The sequence below is a fragment of the Ciconia boyciana genome, chromosome 1 (assembly GCF_034638445.1).
Source record: "Ciconia boyciana chromosome 1, ASM3463844v1, whole genome shotgun sequence".
In the NCBI taxonomy this organism is placed as follows: Eukaryota; Metazoa; Chordata; class Aves; order Ciconiiformes; family Ciconiidae; genus Ciconia; species Ciconia boyciana.
Genome location: NC_132934.1, coordinates 103,033,776 through 103,059,332, shown reverse-complemented (window position 1 = coordinate 103,059,332; position 25,557 = coordinate 103,033,776). Strand labels below are relative to the sequence as shown.

General features: G+C 49.3%; 1 protein-coding gene across 2 annotated transcripts in view; it reads right to left on the bottom strand.

Moving 5' to 3' along the window:
* IGSF3 (immunoglobulin superfamily member 3) overlaps positions 1 to 25,557 on the bottom strand; it is a 102,048-nt gene that overhangs the window by 66,991 nt on the left and 9,500 nt on the right. For both annotated transcript variants that reach the window (XM_072885676.1, XM_072885685.1), the window contains exon 2: positions 6,540 to 6,917. In XM_072885676.1, the coding sequence (XP_072741777.1) occupies positions 6,540 to 6,917 (378 nt within the window). The remainder of the gene's footprint in view (positions 1 to 6,539; positions 6,918 to 25,557) is intronic.

The window sequence follows — 25,557 nt, the reverse complement described above, 5'->3', positions numbered from 1 at the left end:
ACAAGCACAGCCCAAACAGGCAAAGATAAATGTAACACACAAAGCAGGAATTTCAACAATACCAATCCTAGAACTCACTTCGGTTAACTGACGGCTTGGCCAAATAAAACGCACACATGCTTTTCAGAGGTAGCAAAGCCGCCAAGATGGCCTCAGAGAGATTAGGACATCTGAGCTTAGGATCTCCAAATTCTGCCTTCATACACCAGAGCAGAGCAATAGACACAAACTCCTGCGACCTCTCTAAAGAAGTAAGAAACATATGAAATACAAAAAAACATGCCGAAAAAAAGAATTTGGGGATGTACCATAGGTCCTTGCTGTTCTCACCTGGTTGAGATCACCAGTGTTATGCCATTATTTAGCACGGACATCGCCACTATACACCATTTTACACCTTTCCTTAAACACCCTCCCTCCAAACTGCTGCCTAACAGTGGTTTCTACTGCACAGCAGCCAAGCGGTTCATCATGGGATCACAGGACAATTCAGGGTGGAAGGGACCTTGGGGGCTCTGTAGCACAACTATGGGGCCAAGCAGGGTCAGCTATAAGGTCAGACCAGGCTGCTCAGGGCTTGATCCTGTCAGGTCTTGGAACCCTCCAGAGATGGAGCCTGTGCAACCTCTCGGGGCAGTCTGAACTGCTCTTGTTTCGATTTTTGCTTGTTGCTGCACATCTGCAAAAAAGCTTGGCCTCCCCAGGACACAAGCTGCTTGCTCATGTACAGCAACAAACACTTTCCCCTGTCTCTCAGAAGAAAACAGCAGCATAGAAAGAAGAGCCCCCAAAGACTTCTATCAAAACTGGTAGATCCTTGTCTGCAAGACTGCCATCCCTTTCTTCGACATCTCCCTCAAGCAAAGCCACCTTCAGCCCAGTTGACAGCTGGAATAAATTAGCAGCCACCGAGGTCCACGTGCCCCACATGAGCAGAAGTGACTGCTCTCAGCCCGAGCTCCCCCAGGTTGCCAGGAGCAGACAGTGCTCTCCCAAACACAGCAAACCTGCGACATGACTTTCTCCCTCTGCTCTGCGCACAGACAGATCACATATGGCAGCACTTGACGAAGAAGAGGGGAAGCTGCTGGCAACAAGCAGCAACAGCTGGTACGGACTAATAAAAGTTCATTTTTTTATTTTTTGCCTGCTATATGCCTTTTAGCTCTCCAAAGAGAGATTCTGGAGATTTTTGGTTGCAAGTTCAACAAGAGAGACCTGCTTTCTTCTCTTGAATGCTTGTCTGATACATGCAGCTCCTTCCCTTCCAGTGCTAAGTGAATGGCCTGCATAAATCTTTCTTCCACCTCCCGTGCCACCAAAGCCTCTCAGATACACCCTACAGCTATCCTTCCCGTCCCAGCCATGGGCTTGCAGCTGGCCACACCGTCACATGCCACAGTTCAAGAGCACAGAGGACCCCTACAAGACACACTCCTAAAGGCATGGTCAAAATATCCATGGACGGAGCTCTGGTCTGCAGAGAGCTGCAAGTGACTTGGGCAGCTCAGCATTTGGAGATGAGACCCCACCAAGCACCCAGCTGCAGCCAGCACTGACCTCAGGCAGAGGCAGATGGCTCTTCATCCCACCAGTGCCCTTGCCCACCACCACCCTCAAGCCTGACCCGATGCTGAAACTTCACCACAATGGGGCTGCCAGCCAAAAACACACACACAGGCCCTGGGAGCCATCACAGCCAGGGAGGACCTGGGGGAACAGGTCAGAGATCAAGGCACCAGCCTACCCAGGCAGGGTGAGACCAGTGAGAAATAGCAGAGACCAGAAGCGTGGCCGGGCTGAGAGGGTGGACAGAGGTGCCAATGAATAGCACCTAGCTAGTGTGAATCTTCTCTGTCCCCCTTTCGCCTACTCCTGGCAGGAAGGAGACACTGGTGACCATCCCTGCAGGCACTACCAGCTCCACAGCAGCTCCTGCCTGCTGCCGAGACAGCCGTGTCTGAGCACTGCTTGTTTCTCAAGTCTGCACCAAAATTGCTCCTTCCCACTCTGCAGTACCATGGAGGTTGTGGTCTCTCCCTTCATCCAAACCCCTTTAATTTTCTTGCTTTAACTCATTTAGGATTGATGCTGTAAAGCTGCTTCCCCCAAAATAAAGAGTGCAAGAGCTGCGACCTCCTCAAGTGCTTTGAAACCCTTTCTCCCACTCTGTCACTACCTGTTTAAGAAAAACCTCAAAGCTTGATTTCTTCCATCAAATCACTTACTCTGAAAAACAGCTCAACATTTTTGGGAGCGCAGATAAAAAAACAACACTGACATAAAAGTCTCAAGCTTCTGAAGAGGTTAGACCTGAGCCTCTTCACTGTTACCTAAGGGTACAGGCACACAAACAACTCGTTGCAGAGATATAGTGGAGTACAAATTTGCAGTGACTCACGCACTCTGAAGTAACTGCCATGTGCTCACTTCTACCCCACAGCAAAACACAAGTTTATTTACCCATCAACATAAGATGAGAAGCACAAACCAGCATCTCACATTGCACAGCACCCCTGGAGCTTTACCACCTAAATTACTGCACAGAAACCTCTTCTTCTGCTCATATTTCAAGTTATTAAGACAAGGGATAATTCCAATGACAATCTGGAAAATACTGCTGTCCTGCCAGTGGTGATGCTATGTTACCGGGATGGTGCTTTCCTTCACCTGCAAATTCTTTGCGGTCCTTAACTTCTTCAAAAAGCGAAGGAGCAGCCCATGTACTTCTTACAGGCAGCAACAAGCAGGCCAGGACCCGGATACAACTGCCAGTCAGGTGTGCATGGTCCCCAGATCCCCCATTTCATCGATCCAGTTTTGTAACTCCCCTCTTCAGTATGCCCAAGTGCCTTCCCAATTCAACCACAAAACCAAAATTTCCATCAGTTGTTTAGGAACCCCGTGGGGGAAGTTTCCAAAAGCAGCCAAGTCTTCAGCCACTACTAGAAGAATTCATTTCACTCAACATCAGCTGCCCAACCCAAGTTTGACATCTAGGCTCTCTTTAGTCAACTTAGAGAAGGATGCATGCAGTTTAAACAAAGATGGGTTGCTCTCCAGACTTGTCCCTCTCTGTCCTCTGATCGCAGATATTGCCTCAACATCTACCTTAGGCAACGTGCCTGGTGTTAGATGAGTGGGAGGCCACTTGTGCAATCTAAAAATCTTTTCCCCCCCACTCTGAGTAGAGTAAAAAAGCATGAATTAGCCTCAGCAGTTTCGTGTCAGCCTCAGGGAACTGAACTCTGACGGCAAACAATGGAGTTGCAGACTTTGTACATGGGCTAATCCTTTCTCAATAAATCAATCACAAGGCCACGGTTCCACCACATCCTGAAGAGCTGCACCCATTTTTTTTTTTTTTGCCACCTCCCTCATCCCCTGCAACTCAATCTGAGATGTCCTAAATTCTTCCTCCTAACACAGCCCAGGTATAACTCCTTCTTCCCAATGATGTAGCTCAGGAGGAGATGAGAAGAGGGGTAGCAAGATACAAGATGACTTATTTTTGAAGCAAGTGAAGTAAATTGAAGACTGGTGAAAGTGATTAAGCCTTGATACACACTTCCGCCCAGCAGAAAGCCCTTGAACCACATTACTGGCCTCATTCCTAGCTTCAGTGAGATTAGCACTTGTGCTGCATGCCTAAATTCAGATAAGAGTCCCACAAAGTGCCTGGGGAGCACTTCTTACTCCAGGCCATCAGAGACTTCAGGTCCTCAGAGTGGTACTACATCCTGGCCAAGATCTCGATGAACAAAAAAGAACCTCAAGTGGAGACACCAAAAATGGGAGAGGGACAACCAACCACGCTTGCTGTTCATGAGGTGGATAGAAATGTACTTTCAAGCTCAACCAGCATATCTTTGAAGCTGACAAGACTTTTTTTTAGCAGCTGCAGAACCCTGGATACATAGCCCTCGACGCTGCTCAGACGGCAGGAGCAAAGACACATCCCAGCTGCTCTGCTGCAAGCTGAGAGGTCCATAGTGCTGCACCAGTGCCCCATCCAGCTCCCCCATCACAGGGCTGTATCGCCCGGGTGAAAAGAGGAGCCTCTTCCTTCAGCTCTTCCCTTAAACCACAGGACGCAACAACTCAAAGCTCCCAGAGCAGCAAGTCTAAAACCAACACTGCTCCAAACCCATCCATTTAACACAAAACCAGAGAGAATAGAGATGCTAACAAACTTGTCTCCCTCCAGGCTTTGCTGCTGCCAAAAGAGACACTCAATCTAATGAGTCAATTAAAAATTCGTAACTGGATCAAAGAAAAAAAAGTTTGGTTCTGTTTCTGAGAAAATGAGAACAATAACTCTCATTTTGCTCTCGTGTACCTCTTCTTGCATATTGTCTGCAGCAACAAAACCAGCCTGAAGACCTAGGACCTGTAGCTGAGAGCTTAAATAACAGGGAAAAAAAGGGCACGTGCTCTGCCCAGCCCTGCACAGAGGAGCCCGTTTCCCTGGCAGGACTTCAGGGTCTGACAGGGCCGAAGTCAGCACCGGTTCATGTGATCGGGAGCCAGACAGGAGGCCCTCTGTAAGGGCTTGTTGTCTACAGGTCGTCGCAGGGGGGACTCTGGAAAATTCGGTTTCTGTCAGAGTTTGGTTAAACCACAGAAAACACCTATGCAGGTACACACATTCAAGACACAAGTGACCCTAAGTCACTTCTGAAGTGGATTTTCAGAAGTGAATCAAGCTAAACCAAATTAGGGCCCCAAATTCTGAGCGCAAGCATCCATGAAGGGGCATAATGTGATTTAACTAATCCACTAAAAGTTACTTTAGATCAATTTTTTTGAGCATCCCGGACAGACATAAGCCCCGCAGCCAATGTCGTCAAAGTACTATTCATGGGTGTCTACGGAGTCCCAAATCTTACGTGCCTTGTACCAGTGGCAAGGGTGGGACAGAGCAGAAGTATCTCACCCAGCAAGCCACAGGCTGGCCACCGAAGCAGCGGCTGAGCTGCAGTTAAAACCTGGAGGGCACTGGCTCCCCAGCCCTGGGGAGAGCAGCGGAGGAGCTCCACGCTGCCCAGCCATCGGGCACGCTGGCCACGCTGGCCCGCAGTCCCATCCTGCGCTGTGCCCCACGCCAGCGGCTAATGCAGCTACTCTCACTTGCTCTTACGGCTCTCCTGTAAGGGCCCCAGCTCACAGCCTGGTTTCCACATGGTGCAGCTCCCTGGCAGAGGAGCCCAGCTGCAAACCCTGACTACTGCAACCCCACCCTGCACCCAGGCATGTTTTTTTTCCACCCAGAGTTGGTTTTCAATGGGTTTCGCTCCCTGAGGTGACTTTACAGCAGCAGCAGCGCTGACTCAGACTTGTTTAAACTAAAGGAGGAACTGCAAACCTGGACACCTGAAGCAAATCACGGAACTACAAAAAAAAAAACAACAAAAAAAGAAAAGAGTATTCAGATGGGAAAGCAGGCAACTAAACAAGCACCTGTACCCAGGCTATGGGGCTTCACCTGGGAGAGTGGCTGGGCTGGCACCTCCCAAGGGAAGGAGCCAAGGTGCGCAGCCCAAAGGAGGGCTATTTTGACTTAAATTCACACCTCAGCTCCTTTCACTATGGGTTTCCTATGTCAACATGGCCTGAAGCAGCAACACCCTGACTGGCTAGCACGTCTGGATAATGCCAAAGTGGTTTCCAAACTGGAGACCTGCAGGCTCACAAACGTCTCCCAAGGAAAGCAAGCCTGCTGTCTGCGGGCTTAAATTTGCTAGAGGGGTGTCTCTGCTGTGGAGGAGCTCTTTTAGGAGTCCTTCAGCCAAATAGTTCAATGGAAGCTATTTGACTGCTGTTAGCCAACTTAGAGACTTCAAATCCAATCCCATTTTGAGATACAGAAAGCAAGCTGAAGCTTGAAAAGGTCAAATCAGCTAGTCAGAGAGGCGCTGTGGAAATACTCCAGATTTTAAAGAACCTGTTTTCGATTTTTCTAACACAGACAAAAAAACAAAAACCAAACCAACTCCCCCACATTCATCTACAGACAGCTCAATTTGATCGGTGTGCTGGTTTCAGGATGCATTCAGCACTGCCCTCTGTTAAAAGCCTGAAGATGACCGTCTCTCCCGTTCCCTTTACGTGCTGCTTCTTATGGCTGCTCTCTTCCCCACTCCGCCATTTCGCCACCTTTGGCACAGGGCTCTCTCCTCTGCAGCTTATGCCACCTGGAGCAGCCTCCCTACCCCTCTCTCTGCGTAAACCAGTTCCACATTCCTCTTGCTTTCAGGCATGGCTTCACACGTTTCTCTCTCTGGCTATGCTGCCTAGTTTCTCTTCCTTATAAGGGTCTTATTACTGGAGAAAGCTTGATTTCTCCCATGTCTCTATACCATGATTCCCTGCAATTCACACCGCTGTGCTGCCTGCTCTCTGCTCCTATTCTCCTCACTGGTGTTTCTTCTGATGGCTTATGTGGACTACATGGCATGAGAGGGGTTTATGGGTTTCTGCTGCATGCCAGCTGGGAGATGCCCCGTTGCCCCAGCCACGCCGTTAGCAGGACAGCTTACCCACAAGGTTCATCTTGGCGCTGTAACTCCCAAAGTACCTCTCGTCGGTGTTGGGCGTGTGGCACTCGTACTCCCCGGCGTCCCGGTCCTGCAGCTCGGTGATGTGCAGCAGGACGGCGTCCCCCTGCACCCGCTCCACGTAGATCCCCCGGCTGCGCACGCGCTGGGTGTAGATGGCGTAGGGGAAGGAGGGGTCCACGGTGCTGACGATCTGCACCTCCCGCTCGGGGGCCGAGGGCAGGTAGATGGACCACTGGAAGTTCTGCTCCGCCGGGCCCTGGTAGCCGCTCACCTTGCACCACAGCGTAACGTGGGACCCCTCCGTGCGGTAGAGGGGACCTTCCTGCACCGCCACTTGCCGCTGGGCCAAGGCCATGCCTGCGGGAGGAGAGGAGCCCAGCGTTATTTCTTGGCAGGCGGCCCCCGAGCCTCCTCCCAGGTGTACCAGTCCTAGCCCTTCTGCAGCCGCGCTTGGCAAGGCAAGCCCTCACGCCCCATTTTACAACTGGCACGCTGGGCTCTGGCACAGCACCCCCCCCAGCCACGTTGCAGCTTTCTAGCTGACCCAAGTGAAGGGTTTTTTAAAATGCCCCATGAAAAATGTGGTGTTGAGATAACATAAAACCTTTCTTTGGTCACGATAAGAATCCAGGCACGGAAAGGTACTGTGCCACATGGCAACAAACCAGAAACTCAAGCTGACAGGGCTTTGTTTGCAGTACTATTATTTTCCAACCCCATCATCCCACGATCCCAGGCACGGGTTGCTGCCGGAGGGCACTAGGAGGTGGCACGCGGCTGCTCTGCAGCACCCCAATGCCACTGGTGGGGCTTCCCAGTTCGGCAATGACTCCCTCTCCTCCTGGCACAGCCCAACCAGGACCGTCTTCCACCAGGAGAGAGGCCCACATGCAAGCCTGGAGGCTACGCTCCCTCTCCTTGGGTTTCTGGGCCACCCAACAGCAATGCCACAAGCACCTGTCCTCCGTCAGCAAACTATCCGGAGGCTTCAGCTGGTACAAAATCCCATTCTTCTTCCCTCAACCCAGCATGCCTTCTCCAGTCTCTCTGTTACGCTTGTAAAGGCATACGGGGAAATACCATGTTTCCGGCACTGCCGTCCCAAGCCCATTTGAAAGGAGTATATTTGGTACATAACAAAAACAATTAAAGTTAATAGAGGGAGTGGGCATATTACACTAAGACTTACTGCCCCTGGCTGCTGGAAATTGAGACCCGGTACTGTGCATTGTACACACGCAAACTCTTGCGGCACGGAACAAAGACAATCCTGCAGCACGGCGACTGCGATCTGCTGTATTTTTACACAGATTATGGATGGCTGGCCCTTGGGCTCATGGCACATTACCAGCGCAGCCCCCCAGGGGCCAGATAAATTACAGCAATCTATCTTGTTTGTTGCTACATCAAAGGCTTGAGGTCTGGAGACCACGGTGGGTGTTCATCGGTTATTGAGTTACCAGCAGCATGTGCGCATGGTGAGGCCAATCACCCTGGCTTCTGTGACTGCTTGCTTACCATCATAAAACAGCAATAAGCCGATTTAAAGCGGGTCCTGCATAATCACGTTTGCAAATTTCATCCTCTGTGTGCGTGTGCACATTGGGTTCCCCCCCCCGCCTCTAATTTTCGACAACAATGTTCAAGTCCAGAGGAGAATTTAATCTTTCAAAAACTAGCAACTTGCAGGTTGAAGAGGTAGCCTGGCATCTGGAGATTACTGACTCAATCCCACCCTCTGGACATGGATGTCCAGATACAAAGTTTTTTCCCCACAGCCAGCCTGGACTGGAGCCAGGAGATGGTTCTCACCAGCTTAAAACAAATTGTGAAAAATGGGTTCAGAACATCCATCAGGCCATGCAGCTGAACAGATGGAGTGCAATTCGAGCTATTAACTTGGGCTCAGCTCACTGCTCCTCCAAATTACGTTTCTTTTTACTCTTTATGAAATAATGTGATTTAAGGGGAGGACAGGGAAAGCTAGCACGTTCGAAACGAACAGGGAGAGGAACAACAGAGGCAAGCACTCCCCCACTGTTTGCTGTACCAATCTCTTCATCCTGAGGAAAGATACCGCTAGAGACGACTGACACATCTAAGGTGCAGACAGCCTCTTCTCTCACCCTGTAAAGGCCAAAGGACAAAGCAAATACTACAGCCTTTGAAGTGAGCTGTTTTTAAAGCAGCAGGAAGGGTAAGATCTTTATTGCACACCTAAAGACAGCTCATAATACAATTTCTGTATGCACATGAAGCCTTGCTACAGCATACAGATACCCTGCACGCAATGACACAATTAAAATTGCACCACAAGGCAAACATGCAGCGGTAGGAATTACACACACACTCATTCAGGTGTTGCTCAGCTGAGTGCACGACCTTGTTTTGCAGGCTTTTAATGCAGTGCTGGGTTTTTTACATAGGAATTCTTGGAGGAGTTTTCCAACTATCCAGTTGAAGAACATCATTTTATCACAGACACATATTGGCCTTTCCAAAGCTCGCTGGCAAGATCACGACCTCAGGGACCCACAGTGCAGATCTCTGCGCCCTGATGCACGCAGCCTTTTGGTAGGTGTCAAATCCCACCGCTCTCATGGCCAGCACTAATGTGGGCTCCCTTCTTCCCCTGCCAGTGGATTTTGGGACTTTGTCTGTAACCCTACAAGCTGGAGTCCTGCTCCAGGTTTGGAAGAGACCCACTTTCTACATTCCTCCTCTCCTATTCCCTCTTGTGCTGGATTGCTGCACCTTCCTGACCCAGCCAAAAGTGAGAGAGGTAGGAGCCCAAGAGCTCCTTGCTTCCCCTTCTGGCTCCAGGAGCCCAAGCAGCTGAGGGACAGAAGAAGCCGGTGCAGAAAAAGCCCTGCCCAGTTTCAGCGTGGAAGGAAGACAAAACAGTCGGGGTTTTGCTACAACTTGCAGCAAGTCGCCGTTCAGCCTCCGAGAGGTGAGGCACAAAGGCTCAGGAGCTGGCTGAAGCGGGTGGATCTCCAGAGGGGCAGGGAGCAGCACACCCGCAGTGCTCTTCCCCCCGCCTGGCCGCAAACTCCTGCTCCAACACAGATGGGCACAAATGCTTTTCAACACTTAAAACCCCCCACACAGCAGAGGCAGAGATACTTCTCCAATTAATCATTTTAACTGCGAAAGGGAAGGAGAAAACCAATCAGCCCGAGACGGACATCCACCACTACAAGTTTTTGCCTCAAACAGTTAACTTTTTGCACTGTGAAGGGTGTTTGGCAGTTTTCAAGCTCTGGGAATTGCTATATCCAGGAACACGCAGTGTCAAGAAAAGAACTGCACTTCTTAGCGAGCAAGCCTTCTGATTAACAAAAATAATGTGCCTGAGATCCCATTTTGAACTCTCATCTTTCCCTCTCGAAGTGAGAGAAGAGCTCACTGGAGGAGGAGCTGTGTGCTCCACACCTCCCCGAGGACGCCCAGGAGACAGTTAGGGTGGCATTTGGCTGGTACTTCACTGGCACAGCTGGCTTTTAATTGCAAATCCAATATAATTTACTGACAATGCAAGGGCTGATACGGAGGAGGTAGCGAGCCAAGAGCTACTTTAAAATTAATAAGAAATGATAGGTTTGAGCATCTGTTTTTTTCCAAAAGGCAGCAAATCCCTTGCGATAAGGAGGAAGCATTCCCTGATCCTTATCCCCTACAGATGAGGGCTGTTGTCGCCGGCCTTTTAAGCTAAGAGCAAGGCAAACAACAGCCAGGCAGCTCCCAACGCTTCCGCTGGTGTACCCATCTCCCAGGCCCTGTTTGGGAGACAGGAGGTGCACGGGGGAAAGGGGAGGCGGCAGCGGCATGAGGAGGTGGTGCAGCCAGGCGATTAGACTCAGGGTCAAGCAGCAAGGGGATCGTGCGGGACTCGGGCACCAGCAGATGCCCGGTCCCACCGTCTCCTCTACGCCCAGCAGGCTCCAGGGCCATGGCAAATGTCATGCGAAGCAGCTCTGAAAGGCAGGTGAAAGGCAAGGGAGAAATGCAGTATCAGAGTCACCCGGCTGTTTGCGTGTCCCTTGTCATATCACAGCCAGAACTTCAATGCCTCTCCATTCAATCTATGGGCAAGAAAGGAGCGTCGAGCATCCCGGCCAGCCAAGCACCTCACCCAGAAGCGCTGTAGCAGCTCAGCTTCTGAGTACGCTTTGCCGCTGCAAAATCTGCACCCTCCCAGCAACGTCAGCTGACTACAACAAGATCTGACCTTTCCACAGGGAGACATGTAGAGCTCAGAGCTCAGGTTTTCCAGACATCACTGGTCATTTCAGGTGCCTGATTTGAAATACTTTGAAGATGTGCCATTTCAGAAAGTGCCAAACACTCTTTGGGAAGGAAGTGGACCTTCAGGTCCCTTTCAGAAGAACAGGTGTGCAAAATTGTATCCGAGAACACTGATTCAAGGCTTATCGCAAGGGATAGGGGAGCGTAATGAAAGAAAGGATGCCTGCGCACAGAGAAACTCTGCCGCAGCACCGACACACCAAAAGAATAAACAAAAATCAGGGACAGAATGACCAGGAACCTCTTGCACACACACTCTCCCCATCTCTGAGAGTGTGGGTTATGCCAACACCACATCCAAAGGCACCACAGCAAGTTGCATCGAGGTATCTTAGATATCAATAATCACTGCAAGTAGACCTTTAATCTAAAAGAGAAACTTGAGCTCTTGGAAGGAGTATTATCCTGGATCTCTAATCATTAGAGAGCAATTAAAAAAAGTCTTTATATTTTCCATATCTTCCAGAAGCGTAGAGCTGACAGTGCTGAACATCAAATGGATTATGTGGCTTGAGGGGATGTTTCTACCCCTGCAGCTTTACAGCAGTTTTCCTTCACTTGGAAGCTCTAAAGCAGTATTTTTCAATAACTGATAATGCTAATCCTAAATTTCCTTTAAAAATTACTTTGTGCCTTTGACTACAACTATTACACAGAAAACATTTCCAAAGAGATCCCTCTCCCACCTCTCCCCGTCCCTTGCACGAATACATAACACACATTTGGGTTTTTTTTGTTGTTACCATTGTTTGCTCAATTTATAAGTGCTCCTGAAGAAGCATCAGAGAAGAGCAACAATGATGATGAACACCAGGGAATGGCTTCTACGTAAGAAATAATGGAGCAGGCGAGGACTCTGGCCTGGAAAAAAGATGCCTTTGAGAGCATTTGGTAAAGGTGTATACAAATATGCATGCCAGGGAGAGGATGGTCAAGAACTGACCATTTACCATCTCTTCCAGTTTAAAAACCAAGGGCCATCAACCAAAAGTGGTCAGATCCAGTTTTATAACAAGCGAGGCAGTTCTCGCAGCTGCACATAGCAGACCTGGGGGATGTCCCTGCTGAGGGATGCTGTGGATACGGAAAGTTTACACGGTTCGAAATGCGGGTGGGACAAGTACTTGAAAGAGGACTACTAAGTAGGTAGACCACATCAGGTCTGGGAGGCTCCCAAAACAAGCTACAATTGCATAACTGTCACCTACAGCTTTTTGAGATGTGATACTGAGCTCGATGGAAGACCCTTAGTCTGAACCGGTACAGCTGTCCTCACGCCCCTTCACAACCTGCGTCATTGCAGGCTATACTCTTCAGCCATACGGGTCACATCTGGTCTCCAGACTATGCATTAGCTATACTACAACAGAAGATAAAAAAGGCACCATTTCAGCTTTTTCTCTAGAAGCATGGCTATCCCCGCTCTGAACATGGCCAACTGAACTGGTTCCCCCAAAACACCCTCAGAACTGAAGCAGGAGCCTGTGCCCATGTGCAGGGAAGGAAGGGAAGCGTGCATAAATCCTATTTGGCTATGACAAATTAGCATCTGCAGCAGACCACAGGATCTGGCAAAAAGTCCCCCGTAATGAAGACAATTCAGACTCGAGTGCTAACGAGCAGTTATGCTAAAGCGCCTACTTCCTAGCGTGAGAGAGAACCCTGGGCACGCACAACCCAAGAGCAGGTGCAAGCATCAAGAGCATCACAGGCTGTGGCAACTGCTGCCCTCCCGCAGGTCTGGGGCTCACCCAGGCGAGAGCGGTGCAGGAGCCCAGGCTCGCCACCCGGCTGGCCCTCGCTCTCCAACGCACAGCACGGTGCAGTTTGAGGCAAGGAGAGTGCCAGCGGACTCTTCCTCTGCCTGCATTCAGCGCCTTCAGCCTGGCCCAACACCACAGGAGGCAGCAGGCATACCTGCACCCCGCTCCGACTGCGGGGCGAGGAAAGGATGCCGTGCCCACAACAAGGAAACAGCGTTTTCATCCAGCCCAAGAGCGCTGTTGCTTTATTAGCCAGTGTTGTTAATTTGTTGCTTCCCCCCCGCCTCCCATATGCTCGCAGCCCACCACAAACAAGGCAGGCAGCACTGCAGGGCAATGCCACAGCCTGCAGCTCACGGGCAGCAGACCACGGGGAACAGCAGAGCAGGCAGAAGCAGCCTTCGAGCTGCAGCAGTTCGTGCCCTGGCCGCTTTCACAAAGTAATGGGGCACGCACAGTTAATTGTAGCCCAGCAAGGCAGGGCTCCCCCGCAACTCGCTCCTCCTCAGTGTTTCCATTCCCCTACCCCAAAACAGGAGCATCGTGCCCTGCACACGCCTTTGCTTCCAGCAAGTTGCTCAGGGACAGTTAACATCTTCCAAGCTCACATTCCACCTTAATTCAGATTAATTTTTCTATCTCCCTTAGGCATGATGCTTCCCAGGGGATGGCCCTTCCTCTCTCCCTTCTGTCCCCCGGGGAGGACGCAGACAGCTCTTGCCAAGACCAGCCCCTTACTTAGCCCTGCTGTGGAGTCCAGAGAAAAAGCAGGGACTGATGCCTACAAAACAGTGTTTCGTTTCAAGAAGGCTCTTCCAAGCTCACCGTTGTCCAGCCACTGAGAACACTTCCTCAAGTGGCCGTCTTGCTTTTCACCGGCTGAAGACTAACGTAATCTCTATGGGAGACTCTGCCCCAACAGGCAACACCAAAACAGAGGCAATCTTCTAGCAACACGCGCCTGCTATTCTGTGAAGTCTCCTGTTAATGCGCACAAATAAAAATCAGGTTCGAGCTTAATTTTTGCATAAATGACTCACAGCAGGGACAATCTCTGTACACTGCAACCTGCTGCCAGATGGAAAAAAAACAATGCTATCGGAAGAAAACATGTGGTAACCCGCCCTTATTACTGTAAAGCCTCATTCTGGGAAAATACAGTATTTTGCTTGATGTATTTTTTGTCATGCCAAGAGTTCACTGTACTGAAAGGCTGGCTGGAGCCACCTGCAAAACAACTCTGTCCCTGTTCTCCTCCCTTATGCTTTGATGTTTAAATCGTGCTACCAAGGGTGTCTGATCCCCTATCCTCCTCCTCCACTCCTGCCACCGTCCCACCACTCCCAGCACATGGACCGTCCCTTCCTGAACCGACTCAAAAAGCTATTCATTCCTCATTCAAATTCCTCCCACTGCTGAGCCAACTAAGGATGGCTAAGTAGAGAGGTCAGCCAGGAACAATTTATACAATAATTGGTATGGAAATATCACAATCAGTGGGGAAATATCAAAGCACAGGCAAACGAGACAGGAGCCGCCAATGAAGCCTTTTGTTCTTCCAACACAACTGCTTTCACTCATCTCTGCTAGCTGCTCTGTCTCACAGCCGCTCACTTCCACAGCAGATGTTTACTGTCTTTTAAGAAAAATTTTTTCAATAAATATGAAAGAGGTGACATTTCTTTTAATCACCATAGATTGTTCTGGCCTGTGACTAGCTTCCCAAGTTCTGACTGCAAAAGAGGTCTTGTACCTCTGCTATAATTATGCATCCAGTCAGACATCCAACCCCCTCGCCAAGATCAGAGCCATTTTTCATCCTTTGGTTCTTCTCAGATCTGGTCCTCATATTGACAGACGACTTCCTCACTTTCCCCAGTACGGCATTGGTATTCTACAGCTGCACAGTGTTAAATGTGATCTGCCCTTGTGATTTTTATTTTTTTTTTTAAGCAAACCTCATACTATATGGATGTCACATTCCTCTAACTGCTCCTTCTCTGTGTCTACAATTAGGCATGTTAAAATATGCTAGTTTTAACACTGCTTTAGAATGGCATATTCTTGAGCCACAGATCATCTCTATTACTACAACCTTTAAACATCTAAAAACGCTGGAAGGAGGAAGGAATAATTCATTATCTATGTTGGACACTGAGAGGACAACAAACAATAGGCTTGGATTTGAACAGCAGAGATTCAGGTTGGACATGGGAGCTAGGTATATTTTTAACTTCCCAGCAGCAAGGAAAGTGAGGCACCAGAGAGACTGCTTTGTGAGACTGAAGTCTCTCACACTACATCTCCCTCTGACAGACATTTACCTTCTTCAGGAATACCATAGGTAGAGATGAACCTGCCCCAGGGGATGCATGACACCAGATCTCTCTGCTCTTACAGTTCTATCATTTTCAATCATCCCGTCAGAAAGCAGATTTAAAGTTACTTGGCTGCACTGAAGTCTGAAACTACTCTTCAATCTAGTACAGCTTTACTTTGAAAAGTCATGGAGCCAAGCATCCAGAAGCCAACTGGCCACGCCTGTGGTCGGAGAAAAGAGCAATACCCCATATTAACAAAAGGAAGGAGGATGGCAGGGCAGCCGTTCTGCACACAGGTCCCTGAGCTCGGCAGCTCGTGGTACACAGCCTCCTTACTTCACACGGGCTTTGAAGAAGCTGGTGGATCAAGGTGTACCTGATGTAAAAGGTGAATAACGATACGTGCTGATGTACGAGGAAAGACTGAGCTGACTGTCCTGCTGGCTCAGGTTCATAATGGTAAATGACTGCTGGGGGCTCAAGTATCTTGGTGCAACACACCTACTGCTTATTATAGCTTGACTGTTTTCCTGCAAAGATGCTGAGAAAGAGACACCCTTAGAATTTGCAATCCTTGTATTCCCCATAGGAGACACCAGTTTTGACTAATGCCACAGAACAGCAGAGAGCTCCAATAGCACTATAGGCTCTTTTCTGTACTTAAGGTAGAGCCCGTCCCATGAATCTATTTAATCAACTATTTCTCTTCCTCCAAGGTCAGAACAGAACTTTCCCAGCCCTTTTCCAGCTCTCAGATCAGCATGTTCTTCATATACCATACCATCATTATCCTTATCATTATGGGAAAAATACACAAGCAGAAGCTCCCTGGCAGATTATACTTATACTGGGAATACGCAGGCAGGAAGTCTTTGTTGGTTTGCCTACGCGCTGCTCCTAACTTGCACTGCTCCTTGCGTCTTATCCTCAGGAGTTTCTTCTTTCCTACAGCCCACTGAATACATGCCCTAGTGACTGCTGATTCCAGGTCTGGTTAAGCATTACAATACACAGCAGCATTTACAGTGGCCTGCTGGAATGCCCAAGGCAATGCCTACTTTTATTATTTTCCAATGAAAAGCAGTGATGGCTTCATTACTGCCTTCCCAGCCTGAGCTTTGAAGCTGTAACCACAGGTACTCCACTGTAAGATTTAGTGTGGACCTGCACAAAAAGTGAAGTCTCCCAAGACTCCTAAGTGTGTTTTTTCTTCTGTTCTTTTAGCTCTTAAATACATGTAAGGACACACCATTTACCCTGGCATCTCTAGTACTGCTCCCAGACCTCTAAAAGATTCAGCATTGTCGTGCTAGTACCAAAGCTATGAATTGCCAACACACATTTCAGATCGCTGAACTCTTAGCTTGCATGTGTTCCCAGCCTATCAAGAGGAGGGGGGGAAATGAAATTGCTCGAGTGCCAAAGCTAGGCAGGAAATTTCTGACATAGTTCATTATGCCCTGCAGCCTCTGTACTTCTTTTTATTATCGTTCTTTAGTCTTCAGGTCCTACATGCTCAACAGCCAGGGTCACTCTTAGAATTGTCAAACGTTATTCCCTGCACGATCACTCACTCCCAGACAATAAGAAACTTCATTTTCTTTCACAGTCAATAATGTTTTAATGTCACTTCTTTTTTCATTTTCCTGCATGCTCTGCAATCCCTCCCAATATTAAACAACTGAATGCCCCTGTTACTGCTGTAATTCACCTCATAACTTCCCAGATGCTTAAAATACTCTCCCAGGAGAAAAAAGCGTAGAGTCCCAGATCTCACCTTCACATTATCCTTGCCAAAAGGAAGTAGCATTTACTACCTGGTCTTTCATTAACAGAATTCCCTCTCTTTCATGAAGACGTGTCTCAAAATGCTTCTGATCTACAGAGAGCTTGGTTCCTTACCTTCCCTCAAATTTGCTTTTCTTGAAGAAAAAGCAAAGCTTCTTGCTCTCTTCGTTTGAAACAAATGGAGGGAGGGAGCACACACAAGTGACTCCCTTTACCTCCAAAGAGCAACTCCAGTGTTTTGGCCCATCTTTCCATACTCCTGGAAGTTGCTTATTTGGCTTCCATCCCCTCCCCCTTGCTCTGAGTGACTCTAGGTTTTCCCTTACTTTGGCAAGGATGACATTTAGGAGTTCAGCACCCTGACTTTCTCTAGGACCTTTACTTGCATGCTTGTTCTTCTGGGCTAGGGCCAGAGCAGAAGACTCTGCCCCTAACTCCTAATCAGCTCCCTCAATTAGCCATTTATGAATTGCTCAACCCCAAATCGTTTGCTTTCTGAGAAGAGAGACTTAACAATAATCTGTTAGATATGGACAGGTTTGAAGAGCTGATGACACTGCTGCACACCCCTCCCTCCCAAACCACACTGTTCCTCCAGCACTCCAGCTGTATCCTTAGGCATGGGCTCTGCACCTGCTCCCCATCTCCTTTTGAGCACACAGTTCTGTAGAAGTGGCACTGCAAAAAGTTATGAAGTGTAATATCTAGAAATGAATGCAGCCAGGAGCAATCTCTCCCACTTCCTTCTGGCATGCTAAAGAAACATTTGTGCCCCTCAGCCATGGCCATTAGCATGTGAGAACATCCAATTTGCAAGGCAAAGCTGCCATCTTGTACATCTTCAGCAGAAAGAGCTTGCAGGTAAACAGCAAATTAAGTTATCCCCAAAGTCAAGTGTATTGGCTAAAAGCATGCATTTCTCTAAAGCAATTTTCCCACCCCACCATAAAGGATCACAAGAATACAAAGCATGGCTGTACAATAGCAGACAGTTTCCATTCCCCCCCCAGATTCTTCTGGTTTCTTCTCTGTTCACTAAGCACCAGCAATATGCAAGATGTTGCCTCTCAAACCTCTTGTGATACCATTAGACACTGACCCTGAAAGAGAGACACAGATCCAGGGAGATTCTTCAGCTACCTGCTGCCTCTTATTGCTAATTAAGATGTCAGAATTCTTCATCTCCTTACACTGTAATTTATTAGTTTGACATGCTACAGAGACTATCAGCAGTTGTCACCAAATTACCAAGGCTCCCATTTCAAATGGGAGGACAGGTGCTTTCTCATATTTGGAAAGGGCGGGGGGGGGGGGGGGGGGGGGGAGATGCAGAAGCATTTACGTTACTATTGCTTCCAGTCTAGGAGGGAGAAAGGTACAATCATTCCCTCTATGTGCATTCATAACACAATACTATTACCAAAAAGGAAGAAGGACAATCAGATGCGATTCTCCTACCTGGGGAGGAATGACCCCATGCACCAAGAGGGACTGACCAGCTGGAAAGCATAAGAAAACACTTAAAAATTTTTATTTTTTTTTTTTTTAAAAACTGTCAGTGGTGACTGAGCACTGTCACAGGTTGCCCAGAGAGGGTATAGAGCCTCCATCCCTGGAGATATTCAAAAGCCATCTGGACATGATCCTGAGCAACCTGCTCTAGGTGGCCCTGCTTGAGCAGGGGGCTTGGACCAGATGACGATGACCTCCAGAGGTCCCTTCCAACCTCAACCATTCTGTGAAGGACACTCCAACAGGATTCCATTTGCTGCTGCTACAGGCTCTTACTTAGCTCAGCTCAGCACCAAGCACCTACTCAGGGCAGCCTCATTGCACCAGCTCCCCTACAGAGAAAACAGCAGCAGAAACACCCTCATCCCAGAAAATTCTGTTTAGAAATGTGGTTTCACAATGCAGTTAAGCTGATGTAGGTACCAGCTGCATGGAAAAAAAAGCAGTCTTGCTTTCTCACTCGCCTTATTCCTAGCAACATACACACTCCTCTCCCTGTGCTTCACCCCCATAGTGAGCCGAAAGAAGAATGACCTAAGGAAAGAGTTATTTGTTTCCACTAAGACAGCAAGAACACTTTTTTCTTTGGGGTTCGGGGATGGGGGCAAACAACGCTTTTCATTAGCAGCTGGGATATTCCACCAGCTCAGCCATACTGTGAAACAGCACCTGCAGACAGGGGCCGCAGAGGGGCCGAGAGAGGCCGGGCAGTAGGAGAGAGCGAGGAAGTGCCGCGGTCTCTCTCTGTGGGCAGACCCGGATGGCGTGTCTCTAACAGGCCTTGCGGCAAAGCATCAGGTGAAGCAGTGCTGCAGATGCTTCTGCAGGCTACTCCCAAGCACACGGAAGAAAACAAAAGGGCTCCAAGCCACCATTTTTAGCACACAGCCCTCACAGCAAGGGACTTAATGAAGCCTGGCTTCCTATGCCATCATGAAGGAGGCTGTCTCTGAGACTAATGATTTGACTGCGAGCTTCAGCTGGAGCTTTTCCTATGGCTGGCACAGTCATTTGGAGGCACTGCTAGAGCCCTTGAAGAAAACTGTCTCCTTCAGTCCCCTGCCACCCCCCCGACTCAGTCACCTACTCTTCACAAGACTTGCAGGAACTCGTTTATCTCCAAGCTCTCTACTCCCATCAAATTTGCGTGAAATTGGCCAAAGGGCTGCCAGGTTATCCAGGAAGGGGCGGCAGACGAGGCAGCACGATCAGATAAGCCATCTTTCTCTGAGAACCCAGCCTGAGGAAAGCCAACAAGAGGCAGAGGCTAGGAATACAAAAACCATGCAGAGGGAAGAAGTGCTAAAAAAGACAAGGTAGAACAAGGCTAAGAAAAGGGCTTTTAAAGGGAAGACAACCATCCTGCATTTGGCAGGGCAGAGGAGGAACAACTAATGTGAGAGCTCAGGGGAATGAGCAGACAGCAAAAAACCTGAACAAATTTCAGAGGCATAGATGGATAGGAAGTGCTAGAGCTTACACTTCTTAAACAGAAAGACTCAGGTGAACATGCACATAAGCAAGCACCAGAGACAGAGGTCAAGATTTTAATTTGAACAGAAATATGAATTCATAACATCAGCAGAGAGAGGCCAGTCTAATTTTTATTACTGGATAAAATTACCAAGAGGCAGGGACTATAGCAAGTGGTGGACAGGGTCACAGAAAGAGCCCCTTATAACCACAGAAAACCAGACCCTGAAGCTGGGCAGGGTATACTCATGAGGATGTAAGAAAAGTTCTATTAGAGAGGCAGGAGAAGGCAAAGACAACAGGACTCGGAGGAAATCATTCCAGAAAAAGACCAAAACTGGTTATCGCAAAAGCAACTGCTAAGTCAAGGAAGGTAATGCTGGAGCATGACTGAGACGTAGAGCAGTGGGGGCTATTAAGAAAACCCTTGCGAAGTAAATCACGGAGACAGACTAAACTGGCAGAGAGCTGGGAGGCAAGAGCTCCAGACAGAGCATCCCATGGGGCCTGCAGAGGACAGAGCAGCTGCTGAAGGAGGAGGGGATAAAGCAGCTTTGCGTTGAGAGAGGCTATGAGTAGCAAAGCAAATGACAGAGACAAGGGAAAATGAGCTGGGACCCTTAAGGCAAGCAAAAGGGTTAGAAAACCTACCTTTGTGAAAAGCAGGGAGAAGGAGGGGAGCACAGGGCAAACCCCCAGGTAAAGGCACGCCCTTACTTGTACGCTAGTCCTCTTTGTAAAGTCGCTAAGGTTTGAGGAGCAAATCTGAAGGTGGAGAAGGGGCTATCCAAACTGAGGGGGGAAAGTACCATTAGCAGTATTCAGTGAAGCAGGAGAAGTAAAAGCGTTTATGAAGAACAAGGCAGAGGGAAGGAGCTGAGCACTCTCCGAGACGGGTAGGTCGGCGCGGTCGGGGGACTCATGCCGGCGGCAGGCCGCTGCACGACTGCAGGAGCAGAGGCAGCAGATGGTGGGGCCGGGAGACGGGAGAGAGGGTGGAAAAAGTGTCCCGGGGGTGGGGGCAGATGCTGCTGTGTCGGTGGTGTAAACAGCTATGGGACACAAATACTGACAAAGGAAGAGGAGTGGGGGAAATCCAAGTCCGGGGTGCAAGAAGAAAGGTGGCACCAGGGGTGGCAGAAGAAGGGGAAAGCAGAAAGACCCCAAAGGGGGAGAGCGGTGTTGGCTGAAAACCAAGACAAGCAAAAGCCCGGCTGGCAAGCCAGGTACCTCGTTATGGCATGTGGGTGACCCAGGCACAGGGAGGAAGGACCCTGGACTAGCCAGCAGCATTTGCTGAATGAGAGGGGCCCCAGCCTTCGGCACCGAGACAAGAACTACACACAAGAGATGCGATGGAGAAAGGGACACGACCTTAATGACCGCAAGTCTCACTTGATGTATGGAGTCTGGAAAAAGCTGCAAGTTGGATTTTTTTTCAGGATTACAGCATCAGCTCAGCAACACCACACCTCGGGCCCAAGTCCAAACGCCCTCCTGCCTCCCAGAGCGACGCGTCTCGGCACCCACATGACGAGATGGGGCAGCGCGGCCTGAGAGATGCTCCAAAGGCGATACACCCCGATTTCAGCAAGAGCAGACTTGCCCCTTTGTAGGGCTACAGGTTTATCTGAAGGTCTGGAAGAAAGCACAGTCCCAGCTTCTAGACACAGACTACGCGTCTGAGGGTGACTAAACAGCATTTGTCACTAAACAAAAAAATCTTTCCCAATCAACTGAGAAAAGGAAAGGGGGAGGTAAACCCTTCCTCTGCCGATACAACACACTGGTTGTCCTCCTGCCTACACTCCCCGATGAGCAGACGTATGCAGAAGTTTTGATCTTCAGCTACTTACTTAGCAGAGCCTAGTCCCCTCTGATCAGGGAGTTAAGGAAAGGCTTACGTAGCTACCAGGGAGGGAGGCTTTTTATTTATCTGATTTCAACATGCCTAAGTTATCAGACTCTAGAGGAATTCAATTAATGAGAATAAAACTCTTGTTTGATGCAAGTCTGGAAGGGTGGTTTGTTTTTTTTTTTCCTCCTGTAAATAGCTGCACCCCAGAGATTTTACACTGATTATAAGCCTTAACAGTGACTGACTGATCTAAGTTGAACAGATACAGCGACTGCACCAAAACGCCACAAAGGCTCCAGACCTGTCGGGGACTGACAGAGCTGGAGGAGACCAGCGCAAGGACAGGTGGAAGGGAGGGAGGGAGGGAGAGGCAGGCAGGGCCAGGAAGCTGGGAAGAGCAAGCCCAACGGAGCTGCTGCTGCCATCTGCCCTCCTCAGTTTACCACAGCAGACTGCAAGTGGTGAGGATTGACACTGGTTGCATTTAAGCACCCACTAGCACAACTTCCCGAGTAGCTGCCCGCGGCAGCTATGAAATACCACCTCCAGACACGGAGGCAAAATTAAATGCCATACATAAGCTCACAAGGCAAGACCGGGGCACCACTGGTGTGTGGCTGCTCCTGGTCAGTGTCCCAAGGCACGCAAAAGCCACCCCCAGCACCCACAGCCACGGCCATCCCGGGCTGAGGGGTGCCCCCAGGCCCCCTGCAGCTGCCTGCTCCCCGCCAGGCCCCGGGGAACCTGCCACTCCCTCCTGCCAGGGCTTCCTGCCACCTCAGCATCCCCCGGGTCTCCCCATGAGGAGGGAGGACGACCCGAGAAGGCAGCGGGAACAACAGGACTGTGGCACACATTGCCTCAGATTTCTGTCTCAGGCCAGGCCATGAGGGGGAAGGCACCAAGTTGCCTCCCCCTGGGACAGAGCTGCTGACAAGGGGTGCTGGCAGCTCCGACGTGGCTCCCGCCTCACAGCTCTCTGCTGGGGCCAGGCCCGCTTGTCTGCTGCCGCCCAGCAAAGCGGCATGAATGGGGCTCAACCTGTCTCCCAAGGCAGGACCGAGGGGCTCCGGCAAGCCCAGGGGTTGACCCCAGCACGTTAGTACGGCAATGGGTCACCCCTGGACCCGGGTTAGCCACCGGCACCGTGAAAGCGAGGGAAAGAAGGAACTCCAACGGCAATATAGGCTTTGGAGAATTTTACTTGGATAATCCTCTCCTGAAGTTGGCCGGCTGGCTTTAAAGGGAACATATGGAGGAACATTACAAATCACTGAACCGATGGGAACCAAACACAGGGCACAAAACTCTTCTCATACAAACGTTTTTTTAAAATCCTGCCCTGAAGATAAGCACAGCTCCCAACACCAGCTTCCAGGCGGTGCTCATCCTAGGAGATTTACCCAGTGTTTATTCAATGCACATTTCACTAAAACCCGCATGGTTCTTTCCAGCCAGGAGACCGAACAAACATCCCTAATTTCCTTTGACACCTCCTAGCTACGCTGCTCCGACAAAAACAACCAGAGGCACCCAGTACCATTCCATACCAAAGAAGAAAGAAACTCCAGCTCCCTTACTAAACCCCTGCAACAGAGCAAGTGAGCGAGAGGAAGGAATCGCAGGCTGAACCAGCCAGAATCCATCAGCTGGTTAGGACAGCACCAATAATACCTCCTGGCTGTATACTTGGGAAAGAGATGTAGGTGTTTCTATAGACTACTTACGCAGAAACCTCAGGAACTCTTCCTCCTCTTCCCTAAGGGAGATTCAAGACATTTGAGGTTTAACAGCTGCAACAAACAGTCTCCTCTTACAAGAGAAAATATTCAGGAACAAGATAACAAGAGACACAGTTACTGAAACAGGATGAAAACACAGAAAAAGCCTCTGGGGTCTAAGCACTGCCCTAATGACTGCAGACTGCTACTCAGAAAATCTGAATTCCAGTATACAGCTCTCATCACCACTTGCAGATCAAACAGGAATGGCAAGATGCAAATCTTGCTGCCTGCAAGAGAGGTAATCTAAGCCACCATTTGCGAGCAACCTGCTAGCAATGCCACAGCCCCTGCAAACACAAAGAAATAAAAATCTGCAAATGCCCTTGATCTTGTATTCATTCCCCAGTAGATTACTGTGCTGAACCCAAACATCACTACTTTTCTGTTTGGGGGAGTTGAGGGCACAGTCTTTATTACACTTGAAACAGCAAGGGAATATAGTCTCTATTCAAATTTGATTGCAGACATGGGAGATGGGTTAAAAAAAGGATTAGAAGGGAAATAATGCCAGCTATGCTCCTTAAAATAGTTTTAAAAACAGTATTTTACTTATTTCACAGCCAAGAGGTATAGTAGTTCTACAAAACCAACTCAAAATTAGCAGATACATTTTCCCTGTACGCTAGAAAAGAATGCGGATGCTAAACCCATTATATAGACAGCAAAGTGTCATCAGAGCAAGGAAGGTAAAAATAGCGAAATTATCTGTAAGATGACTAAGCAAATGGATTTTCAAAAATATGCTTTCAAATATGACACCCTTTTCTTAGAGCTGCATACATCCGTTTAGCTTTGTTAATTTCTCAATTCTTTCTTTTGATAATTTATTTTTGGCCTCCCACTAGCATACTTCCCCAGAAGCCTTGCTTCACCCTACCCACACTCAAGACTCGCATCCACGTACGGAGAACGATTTAGAAACTGATGCTGATCACCTACTGCTGCTGATAACTACAGAGAACCTCTACTGCAGCACTTTTACGATCACATATGTGCATTTCTTTTACATCCATCCATCCACTGGAAAACTAGATTCCTGCTGTCTCCCACCCTCATTTCTATCCCTTCCTCATCATCCCCACCTATCTCGGGGGTCTTCACGGCTCCACTGGCATCTTCCAGGACTGACGAACCCTCCCTTCTCATGCAACCCTTGCTTCCATCATTTCTGCAGGTGAGAAATGGCTCGCCTCTTTTCCAGGCCACCGCCAGTGCTTGGAGGAGGAGAAGGCTAGATGCTGCTACCTCAGGAGCAGCAGTGGTTAGAAGAAATGGGAGCAGCAGAGCCACATACAGCTCCTGCAGCTGGGGTGCGAGCCACATCCCCCAGCACCTCTCCCTCCCACGTGCTGCCAGCGGCCAGGCTGCTGGCCTCAGCTATGGCCACGCTCCTCTGTGCATCTCCCTCTCTTCCACCAACACCCAGATGTCTCTCTAAAGAAAATTACCCTTTCCTCAGATTACATCTCTTTAGGGACTTAGTTGGCCTCCACACAGCTGCAATCGCTGGCAATCTACATTTCCGAGGTAACAGCGGTAGTTGGTGCTTGGCCAAGCCTCCCAAGTCATTCCTCTGCTACGCCAGAGCCCTGCGTATGGCTCCTTCTCACAGAGGGATGGGTACCTGCTGGCACCCCAAAGAGCTGGCTCCTGCTGCCTGCCCCGATCCCTGCCGGAAACCCAGCCCTCCTTCTCCAGGAGCCGAGCACAAAGCCCTGGGCTGCCCTTCCCAGCAAGCAGGTTTCCAAGGCTCAAACCCATTACATCCAGATCATTAGGATGCTTTTAGTAACGTATCCCAGTGGATCTGCTAGAGCAGCTATTAGGTATTTGACACACAGTAAATCTTCCCTCATGCTCACCTCTCTCATCCCTCCAAAACAAGCCAGCCAAAAGATGCGGTCAGACTGAACTACACAGCTTTGTGATCCCAGTGAGAGCCAGAAGTAGGGTGGCACCAGCCCAGCATGGGCAGGCCTCCGAGAAGAGGCAATAGACCTCTCCGAGACCAACCCCTCGCCCACCCTACATGACCCCATGCAGCTCAGGGTGGTCTCACATGGCCTCCCCCTTTCTGCCAGGAGGAAACCAACCTCCTTCCCACCACACATTCACTGCCACCTTCTCCCCTGCAAAGGCTGAAAAAAAAAAAGTCAGCCCAAGCACCAGGGCCAGGCACAAATCCGAATA